Raw genomic sequence first — 11,395 nt, 5'->3', positions numbered from 1 at the left:
TCGGCGGAGCTGACCTTCCTCTTGGGCATCGTGGCGGCGGGGCGGGCGCGTGCCGGGTGCCTGCGGGCCGCCGCGCGCCGAGAGCCTTCGCGAAGCTGGGCTGCCTGGCCGCTACCGCTCCTCCCGCCGCCGGAGCTGCTGCGACCCGCGGCGGGGGCGGTGGGAGAACCGGATGGAACCGGATTGGGAGCCCGCCCCCTCCTCCCCCCGCGTCCCCCCGGCCGCTGGCTCCCCCTCCCCGCCGGCCGGGCCGCCCCCCGCCCCCGCCCCCGCCCATTGGCTGTGAGGCCCACCGCGCCGCGGCCCGCGCCCGGAATAGGTGAGGCGGGCCGTCACTCGACCACTGCGCCCCGCCCCCGCTCCCGGCGCCCCCACCCCCGCCCAGCGTCTCGCGGGGCCCCAGACCCAGGCGAGGGGGGCGGGGCCCCAGAGGCCGCTCTCACCTCACGGTAGTTTGTTTGAAGCCGAGCCGCAAAGTGCGGTCTGCGCGGCGATTGGCGGAGCTCCGCCACGTGATCGCCGAGTGGCCCCACCCACAGCCTCCCTAGTTACCTGGGCTCCCCCGGCGCCCAGAGAGCGTCAGGGATTGAGTCCGTCCCTTTTAGGAGTATTGGGAATGGGGCATTTATAGTTAGTCTAATAAACTGGGAAGGGAGAGACGATGGATTCAAGTACGAGCCAATTCTCCCTTCTCGGTCGGCAAGAAGGGCTATCTGTGGGCCCCAGTTTCACAGGCCTTCGGGAAGCCGGCCTCAGTGCGCAGGCGCCGGAGGGGAGGTCGTGGGAAGGAACGCTGGCGCGCGGGCTCAGCTCCCCGTGCCACTGCGCAGGCGCGGGTCTTTGCGACGTCTCTGGGCTCGCGGCCCCCGGAGGCCCGTCTCTGCTGCGCGGTTTTTCTAGATCAGCTCTTTCTGTGTCGCTTTCTTTAGATCATCTGCTCCTTGAGGGGCCGGGGTCTCCACGGTCCCCAGGACGTGCCCTCCCTCTCGCAGACTCCTGGGCGGCCGATTTCTCCTTCCCTGAAGTGAAGCGGGAAGCACGCCCACCCTCTCCAGCCCGTTTTTAACCGGTTGCTCACCTAAGCACCTTTTTAAAGTGGAAAAAGGGCATCACGCTGGGAGGCTGAGCCGGGAACCCCGGAACCAGTGAGCTCACCTGTTACCCCATTTCTTTAATGAAGAAGAAAACTAGGTTTTTTAGAAAACTCTTTTAATGTTTATTTTTGAAAGAGAGAGGGGGAGACACAGAATCCGAAGCAGGCTCCAGGTTCTAAACTGTCAGCACGGAGACCAACGTGGGGCTGGAACTCGCCAACCGGGAGATAATGACCTGAGCCGGGGTATAATGAGCTGAAGTCAGAGGCTTAGCCGACTTACGACCCAGGCACCATAAAAATTACATTTAGAAGAAGGAATTGAGTGAGGTTACAAGTTTTTAATCAGAATTGTCAGCCGGAACTCTTGGAAAGAAGGAAATGTTGGAGGACTCTGCAACCAAAAGATAGGAAACAGATCAAATGTCCCTCATTTGAAGGGCCTGGCTAAACTATGGCCCCTCGTATGGTGTAATAGTGAACTACAACAAAGAATGAGCCAGCTCTTTATAGAGGAAGTGAATTTTGAAAACCACCAGTCAGACCATGTACCTCCTGATCTCAATAACTAGCGTCTTCCTTTCTCATTCAAGAAAGTCTGAGTCCTAGAGTGGCTTATAAAGTCCCCTGCAGTTTGGCCCAGTTCACTGATTTTCACAGATGGTCCTTCTGTTTCGTCTTCCTCTTCTCAAACAGGCTGGGCACCCTCTGTTCCAGGGCCTTGTCACCTGCTGTTCCCTCTGCCTGGAATGCCCTGCCTCAGACTAGTATGGCTCTCTTCTTTTGGGGCTTTGCGTCTTTGCACAGATTTCACCCTCTCAATTAGGGCCTGTCCTGACCTTTCAGTTTAAAATTGCAACTCCCCATCTCTGTTCTCTGCCTTTTTTTCCCCTCGTGGTGTCTATTGAATATGTAACTATATTGAATGTAAAGCTATACAGGGGCGCCTGGGTGGCGCAGTCGGTTAAGCGTCGGACTTCAGCCAGGTCACGACGTCGCGGTCCGTGAGTTCGAGCCCCGCGTCGGGCTCTGGGCTGATGGCTCAGAGCCTGGAGCCTGCTTCCGATTCTGTGTCTCCCTCTCTCTCTGCCCCTCCCCCATTCATGCTCTGTCTCTCTCTGTCCCAAAAATAAACGTTGAAAAAAAAATTAAAAAAAAAAAAAAGCTATACATTCATTAGGCAACTCAGAAAGAATTCATGAGAAAATGGTGCCAGCAGTTGCCTCTGTGGAGAACAACTAGCAGCAGGGTGAGATTAAAATTTATCCTTTTCTCTTTTTTCCTCACTCCTATCTGCATTACAAAAAAAAAAAAAAAAAATTTAACATCAGCCCCTGAGTTTATGGCACAGACATGTACTGAGCACCTGTGCTGTGCCAGGCATTATGTTAGGCCTTGGGGTAGAGAGACAGCAGACAGGACGTGTAGGGTAAAGACTCTGGGTAGTAGTTTAGAGGAGAGAAGGCACCCAAATCATCCTGGCAAGGGAAAGGGGAAGCTGCAGGCAGGGGACAGCACAGTCCAGGGCATGTGGACTTACTAGAATGTGACGGTCCCCCAGGGCCTACTAAGTGGCAGTGATGGACACATGGAGAATGGCCAATGACAATTAGAGAAGAGAGACAAAATACAAAAAAAGGGCAAACTGCAGGGGATCATTTGATGCCAAGCTGAGTTTGGCCATTATCCAAGGAGATGCTGAAAGGTCTTTCGAAGGGAATGACGGGCTGAGATCTGAACTTAACTCGTGAACTTTCTCCCATGAGAATTAAAGCTGCACGAAGCCAGAGGTGACGAACTGGTGGCCTACAGATGTTTGCTTTGGACCAGGTTTGTTTGTTTGTTTGTTTGTTTTGTTTTGTTTTTTAATTGGCCCACATAAGAACATGGAGGAACAAGAATTCGATAGGAAAACCATTTGGCAGTATCTCTTAAAGGTAAGCAAGCACTCCATGCCTCAGTAATTCCACTCCTAGAAATATGCCCAACAAAATTGCTTACATCCGTTCACCAGAAGACATGATGTAGAATATTCATAGCTGGCTTATTTTCATAGGCCCAGCTGGTAGCAACTGAAATGCCCATGAATTGGCACTGGAATGCCCATGAATTGCATGAACGGATGGAAGTCTTATCAGCAATGACAAAGAGCTACCTACAGTCACACACAACAACACAATAGGGGAATCTCACAAACACAGGTTGACAGATAGATGCAGCTCCAAAAGAATGCGTACAGTGTGATTCCATTTACATAATGTCCAAAGGCAGGGAAATGAATCTAGTCCATTAGGAGTCAGGAAACTAGTTCCTGTGTGAGGGTGGGGTGGCGAGCCCGTGGCTGGATGAGAAAGACTTTAGGGGGCTGATCATGTTCTATTTCTTGGTCTGGATGTTGGTTTCTTGGTCTGGATGTTGTGTTCACTTTGTGTTAATTGAGCTGTGCTCTTAGTATATACATTTCTGGATACATAACAATAAAGTTTTAAAGATTTTTTTTTTTCAACGTTTATTTATTTTTGGGACAGAGAGAGACAGAGCATGAACGGGGGAGGGGCAGAGAGAGAGGGAGACACAGAATCGGAAACAGGCTCCAGGCTCTGAGCCATCAGCCCAGAGCCTGATGCGGGGCTCGAACTCCCGGACCGCGAGATCGTGACCTGGCTGAAGTTGGACACTTAACCGACTGTGCCACCCAGGCGCCCCTAAAGATTTTTTTTTTTTTTTTTAAAGCAACATGTCAAAATCAGACGATTTCACATACAGATTCAGCTCTTTACCTTCCCCTGGCCTCCTTTGTGTGCAGTCCATGGGATGCCCTTGACCTTGTAACTTATAAAGAGGCACTCTGTCCAGTTTGCCAGTGTCCCAGCCCTGCTGATTTTTCTCACCCATATTTTCTTGAGGAGGTCCCAATAATTCATTTTTGCTTTTGTTTCCCTTGCCTCCGGAGACGTGTTGAGTAAGAAGTTGCTGCGGCCAAGATCAAAGAGGCTTTTGCCTGCTTTCTCCTCAAGGATTCTGATGGCTTCCTGTCTTACATTTAGGTCTTTCATCCATTTTGAGTTTATTTTTTGTGTCTGGTGTAAGAAAGTGGTCCAGGTTCATTCTTCTGCATGTCACTGTCCAGTTTTCCCAGCACCACTTGCTGAAGAGACTGTCTTTATTCCATTGGATAGTCTTTCTTGCTTTGTCAAAGATTAGTTAGTTGACTATATATTTGTGGGTCCATTTCTGGGTTCCCTATTCTGTTCCATTGATCTGAGTGTCTGTTTTTGTGCCGGTACCATACTGTCTTGATCATTACAGCTTTGTAATACAGCTTGAAGTCCGTCTCACCCGTATTTTCTGCCTGGCCCCTGAAGGTGTTTGTGATGCCTGTGAGTAAGCGAGGGTAATTGCAGACACCACTTTTTGTATTTCCATTTATTTTTGAAAGAACTATTTATGTGGTTCAACATTCTAAGGGCTCAGATTTATTTCCAGAGAAGGCTCTGTTCTTTTTTTTTTTTTTTTTTAATTTTTTTTCAACGTTTATTTATTTTTGGGACAGAGAGAGACACAGCATGAACAGGGGAGGGGCAGAGAGAGAGGGAGACACAGAATCGGAAACAGGCTCCAGGCTCTGAGCCATCAGCCCAGAGCCCGACGCGGGGCTCGAACTCATGGACCGCGAGATCGTGACCTGGCTGAAGTCGGACGCTTAACCGACTGCGCCACCCAGGCGCCCCGAGAAGGCTCTGTTCTACTTCTGTGCTCCTAGATATCTAGTTCTCCCAGGGAAAAACCAATGTTGCTGCTTGTGTGTCCTTCCAGAAATGTTTTGTGCATATACAAGCAAGTGAATGTATACTTTTTGTCCCCCCACCCCTTGCTTTTCCATTCTGCTTGGCACCTTGCATTTTTCACTTAATGCAGTCTGTTTCCTATTAGCACATGTTTATTGCTGAATCATATCCTACTGTATGGATGTACCAAACATTTTTAAACCAATTCTCTGTTGACTTTCAAATAGTGCCAGTCTTTTGATCCTTCAAAGGATGCTGCAGTGTATAACCGTGTATGTCTGTGTGCTTTTCCTATAAAATTGGAAAGCTGGTCCCACTTGTTGCTAAACCTAAACACACACCCAACACAGGCACTAGAACGAGGCAGTGCTTGATCAAAAGTGGGAATGGGGCATCTGGGTGGCTCAGTCATCAAGCATCTGACTTCAGGTCATGATCTCACCATTGGTGAGTTCAAGTCCCACGTCGGGTGAACTCGAGCCCCTCTTCGGGTGAACACGAGCCCCGCTTTGAGTAAAACACGAGTCCCCGGTGAGTCCCGCTTCTCTCTCTCTCTCCCTCTCCCTGTCTCTACCCCTTGCTCACTTGTGCACCACCCCCCTGCAAAAAAGTGGGAATCTACACTGGATGATCCAGAATGTTGGATAATCACATGAAAACACGAAATTTTAAAAATTCCTCAAGAACCCTCAGGATCTTTGTATACAAGTATCCTCTCCACTACTCCACCCGGGGGTCCATGTGCCCCACTTTGGAAAACCCTGCATTGATGCTGACTGGTGGATGGTGCGGTGGTGATTGAGGAGTTTTAGAGAGGTGGATCCCAAGGCTAATGTAAGAACTGCTGGGGACAGGCAGGGTTCTGAGGGAATCGAGGGGGCGGGGAGAATCAATAACAGTAAGCAGGTTGCCTACCTTGTCTGGTATTCTAGGTGCTGGAGCGACAGCAGTGAACACAGGAGCCAAGCCGTCTGTCCTCACAGGGTTTTCGTTCTACAGGAAGTACAATAAAGAAGTAAGCCAGATACTTTCACATAGTGATGGTGCCTTGAAGGAAGGAAAGTTGTCACAATATAGAGCATGCTGGAGGTCTGCCCAGCGGGGCTGCTGTAGACAGGACAGTCAGGCAGGGGCCTCTCAGGGCACAAGGGAAGGGTAAGGTGTCCTGGGCCTTTGATGGCTCGGAAGGAGAAGGCTTCCGGACAGAGGAAACAGCTAGTAGGATGGAGCCTGGTGTATCTGAAGAGGGGAAGTGGGGTTAGAGAAGAAAGCAGTGGCCAGGAAACGCAAGACGGAAGCAATGACGGGCTGTAGTGGGGAACTGACGTCATTGGTCTGGACTCCAAGTAGAGGTGCGGTCAGGCTGAGAGGTCCCACGTCAAGTCAGGTTGTCGCAAGAAGGCACTGCAGGTGAGACGTTGTAAAGCAGTCGAGCCAATGAATGTTGGCTGTGGGGAAGACCAGTGGAAGGAAGGATCTGGGATATATTTTGGTGGGGGGAACTGACAGGGCTCTTCCCTAAACTGGGTGCGAAGGAGACGAGAGAGACTTTTGGCTATGAGTAATAGATTAAATAGATTAACCAGCTCCCCCCCCCCCACCGGAGTTGGGGGTAGGGCCAGGGGTGCAGGGAGTGGATACCTGAACAAAAGAAGGGTTCTGTCAGGAAGGACAAAGAGGCAATGGGCTGAGAATCAGGTGCTTTTCTTAGGCTGTATGGATGGGGGGCAACCAGCCAGGTAGGGATGAAAGAAGAGGGGTGCAGGGGTGTGGAGAGGGTGTGGAGGGGGGGATTGTAAAGTGCCCACTACATTGACCACTAGGATGTCACCGATTGTCCTGATGGAGCAGGAGAGGTAGGGCAGAAACCAGACTGAAGTTAGAAAGTAGGGGAGGGCAGGAAATGAAACATCTCCGGCCCCCACTGCGTTGTGCCCTGCCGTGCTGTGTCTCCAGAAGCCCAGTCTCTGGGCCAGTGTGTCCAGGGAGTGAAGACATGATAAACTGGGGTAGGTGTGAGACAAGCCTGTGAGCAAGAGAAGGTTCCCAAGACGGTAGGAACACTGAATGCCTACCGTTCACCACTCTGTTGGATATCCACGCTGCTGCGGAAGGGGGAGGTGCAAGGGTGGCAGAAAAGAGCAAACACCTAGGCCCCCACACGGAGCTTCTGATGATCACTGCGCTGAATGTGCCAGAAACGCCAGAACAGAGAGAGCCCTAAGATGACAGATAGTTGTAGAAGTCACCATGTAGTTATGTTTGCAGCCTGTTTGCAAACTTTATGGGTGCGTGACTACATAATTGTTCTTAGATAATTGGAATTATTGTTATTACAAGGTTGCCTGTTTGGCAGTTCATCGTACTGATTGTTATTTTATTTCATTTCATTTCTTTTTATTTTATATTTCATGTCATTTCATTTCACTTTTATGGTATCTGGGCATGTGCCCTTTCTTATTCTTTTGTTGTAATTATTTATATATTTATTATTTTAAAATTTTATTTAAATCCAAGTTAGTTAACATAAAGTGTAATAATGGTTTCAGGAGCAGAAGTTAGTGATTCATCATTTACGTAAAACACCCAGTGCTCGCCCCCACAAGTGCCCTCCTTAATGCCCATCATCCATTTAGCCCATCCTCCCACCCAACTTGCCCCCACTCCAGCAACCTTCAGTTTGTTCCCTGTATTTAAGAATCTCTTATGGTTTGCCTCTCCCTCTGTTTTTATCTTTTTACTTCCCTCCCCCTATGTTCATCTGTCATGTTTCTCAAGTTCCATATATGAGTGAAATCATATTTATCTTTTTCTGATGTATTTTGCTTAGCATGATGCATTCTACTTCCAGCCACTTTGTTGGAAATGGCAAAAATTTATTCTTTTTATTGCTGAGTAATATTCCATTGCATGTATGTATATACATATATATATATACATATATATACATATACGTGTGTGTGTGTATATATAGGTATATATACACACACATATATATATATATATATGTATATATATATATATATATATACCACCTCTTTATTCATGTGGGCTCTTATGATTGTTATTTTAGACAGAACAATAAGCCAGCTAGAAATTGGTCACGTTATTCTTTTCTGCTCACAAGTGAACCTTGCCTTTCTAAATATGGAAAGGAAGCATCTTAGTTTGTTCTGGCTGCTTTAACAAAGTACCGTAGACTAGATGACTTACAAACCACAGACATTTACTTCTCATAGTTGTGGAGGCTGGGAAGTCCAAGACCAAAGTGCCGGCTGTTTCGATGTGTGACGAAAACCTGCTTCCCTGCTTCCTGGTTCCTAGATGGCTGTCTTCCTGCTGTGTCCTCAACTTGGAAGGAAGGGGAAGGCAGCTCTCTGGGGTCTTTATAACGGCACGGATCCCATTCACAAGGGCTCCGCCCCCATGACCTAGTCACCTCCCAAAGGCCCCACCTCCAAATACCATCCTAATGGGGATTAGGTTTCAACAATTGAATTCTGGGGGAGCACAGTTCAAAAACTCTCCCAGATCATTCAGCTTCTGTGGCTTCCAAAGGGAATCACCCCCTCAAATGGGCAGCCACTTCATACTCTTTGAGACTTGAGCAGAAATATTCTACTCCATTGTGAAGAGGCACTTGTTCAACCTGACTCTTGAGGTCACACGAAAGGGTTCAAGGTTTCCCTGGCCTGTGTGAACTCTAAAAGCAGAGGCAGCGGTATAGATGTGTTCAGCTGACGTGGTTTGAGGGATGCCCATTCATAGCCTACAAGAGGAAGCTGTTTCCTTTGGTTAGATGTCGCCCCACGTCTGTGGTTTGGAGTGTTGGCCAGAATAACAACTAAAAGAAGGAAACTAAAAGAAGGAAAAAAAAGTTCTCTTAATGCTACTTTTACATTTTTCAAATACATGTGACTCTTGAGCAACATGGGTTTGAACTGTACAGGTCCACTTATACACAATTCTTTTTTCGATATATACAGTAAAGTACTGTGAATGTATTTTTCTCTTCTTTATGATTTTTAAAAAAATTTTTAATGTTTATTATTTATTTTTGAGAGAGAGACACAGACAGAGCACAAGGGGGAGAGGGACAGAGAGAGGGGGAGACCCAGAATCTGAAGCAAGCTCAAGGTTTTGAGCTGTCAACAAGAGCCCAATGCGAGGCTCAAACCCCAAGAACTGCAAGATCATGACCTGAGCTGAAGTCAGATGCTTAACCAACTGAGCCACTCAGGTGCCCCACTTATGATTTTCTTAATAACATTTTCTTTTCTCTAGCTTCAGTATAAGATATATGTATATATATACAACATATATATACACAATATTATACATATAATATATATTAGTATATATTATATATGTATTATATATAATACAAATTATACATATATAATACATAAAATATACATACAATATGTATTATATATACATACAATATACGTTTTATATATATAATACATATAACGTACAAAATATGTGTTAATTGGCTGTTTATGTTACTGGTAAGGCTTCTGCAGCAATAGGCTATTAGTAGTTAAATTTTGGGGGAGTCAAAAGTTATGCATGGATTTTCAGCTGCATCGGAGAAGTTGGCTTCCCTAACTCCTTTGTTGTTCAAAGGTCAACGTAATTTTTAAAAAGTTTTTTCTGAGTCCTTTCTCAGAAGCAATGTAACTGATGAAGATTTCACTTTGGTGTAATTTTTATTAAGGCAAAAACAGGAGAGGGAACCTAATATGACATTTCATATAGTCAAATAATATAAAATGTTATTCCCATCTGAATGTCTTCTCATTTTCCTTTGCATTCAGAGAAACCAGATACAGCATTATTAGCAGAAATAGACGAGCCTGGCTTTTGACTCCACTTTTAATTTTCTGCAACGTTTCTATAAGTTTGAGATTATTTTAAAATAATTTTTTGAAAGCTAATGAAAAATTTATTTAGAGATACATTTCTTCTGGACATAGTCCAAAGCTTGTGAAAATTTGAGAATTAAATGAAATTTCTTACACTAATAAGATTACATTTTAAACTACTGAATTTTGCATATTCAGAAAGGTATACCATAACAGACCTAAAAACATTTATTTATTTATTTTCATTATTATTTTTTTAACGTTTATTTATTTTTGAGACAGAGAGAGACAGAGCATGAACAGGGGAGAGGCAGAGAGAGAGGGAGACACAGAATGTGAAACAGGCTCCAGGCTCCGAGCTGTCAGCAGAGAGCCCGATGCGGGGCTCGAACTCACGGACCATGAGATCGTGACCTGAGCCAAAGTCAGACGCTTAACCGACCAAGCCACCCAGGCGCCCCATGAGACCTAAAAACATTTAAAAGGTTATTTGGTTTTAACAGTATTTGTCTTAAATTGAGGTAAAATTCACATAACATGTAACTATTTTATTTTACTTTAATTTTTTTAGATATTTGTGTATTTTGAGAGAGAGAGTGCACACGAGCTCCCAACGGGGGTGAGAGGGAGCACAGAGCCTGACGTGGGGTTCAGTCCCAACAACTGTGAGATCATGACCTGAGCCAAAACCAAGAGTCGGGCACTTAAACGGCTGAGCCACCCAGGTGCCCCAAAACTATTTTAAAATGTACAATCCAGTGGCATTAGTACATTCACAATATTGTTCAACTACTATCTAGCAATATTAATGCCCGCTGCTCGTTTTGTGTCCGCCTCTTCATTCTTCAAAGCGGTGAGACCAGGGATCCCAGGCATTGTGGTAAACGATCCTGCAACTATGTTACCTCCTTCTTTCTCCTTAGGTCCTCACGCAGTGGGACACACGCACACTTGTGTGCACACACTCAAGACTGCTTGAAGATTCAGCTTTACTCAAGTGCAATTTTCCCAGAGATTCTCCTACTTCATTCCTCGGACCCTTGGACCCTAAAGCAGGCCGCCAACATACCAGACCCGTGCAGGCCTCTGGCAGCTGACGCTCACCGCGGGGCTGGGAAGTTTGTGCCTTCCAGGTCACTGCCTGTGCTTGGTTTGTGCCAGTCACGGACACAACCGATGCAGGCTTTACTTAGTTCACCCAAATGTTGATGACCCAGGTGCCCTAGTATGGTCTTTACAAGTAGGCAGAATAACACCCCACCCCCCAAATAGCTGCCTCTTAATATCCAGAACCTGTGACGATGCTACCTTATGTGGCAAAAGGGCTTTGTAGATGTGACTAAGTTAAAGATTTTCATTAAAAAAAAATTTTAAACATCTTTCATTTTTGAGAGAGCGTGAGCGGAGGAGGGGCAGAGAGAGAAGGGGACACGGAATCCGAAGCAGGCTTCAGGCTCCGAGCTGTCAGCACAGAACCGCGAGATCGTGAGCTGAGCCAAAGTCGGACGCTTAACGGACTGAGTCCACCCAGGCGCCCCATTAAGTTAAAGATTTTTATTTTATTTTTTATTTTTTTAATTTTTTTCAACGTTTTTTTATTTATTTTTGGGACAGAGAGAGACAGAGTATGAACGGGGGAGGGGCAG

The 11,395-nt window shown here is 46.5% G+C and overlaps 1 protein-coding gene and 1 long non-coding RNA gene across 2 annotated transcripts in view; one reads left to right on the top strand and one right to left on the bottom strand.

Moving 5' to 3' along the window:
* The window catches only part of HMGN1 (high mobility group nucleosome binding domain 1), a 7,327-nt gene extending 7,113 nt beyond the window's left edge, over window positions 1–214 (bottom strand). The window contains exon 1 of the mRNA XM_040483904.1: window positions 15–214. Coding sequence (XP_040339838.1) covers window positions 15–29 — 15 coding nt within the window. The 5' untranslated portion in view covers window positions 30–214. The remainder of the gene's footprint in view (window positions 1–14) is intronic.
* A 633-nt stretch (window positions 215–847) lies between these two features.
* On the top strand, window positions 848–11,124 carry LOC121035933 (uncharacterized). The gene is made up of 3 exons (XR_005793149.1): window positions 848–1,145; window positions 5,814–5,896; window positions 10,673–11,124. It is a non-coding gene; the product is annotated as an uncharacterized LOC121035933 (long non-coding RNA).
* Window positions 11,125–11,395: the final 271 nt, after the last annotated feature.

Source organism: Herpailurus yagouaroundi, unplaced genomic scaffold (genome assembly GCF_014898765.1).
Source record: "Herpailurus yagouaroundi ecotype Mexico unplaced genomic scaffold, PumYag 162, whole genome shotgun sequence".
Classification (NCBI taxonomy): Eukaryota; Metazoa; Chordata; class Mammalia; order Carnivora; family Felidae; genus Herpailurus; species Herpailurus yagouaroundi.
This window is presented reverse-complemented; position numbering and strand designations above follow the sequence as displayed.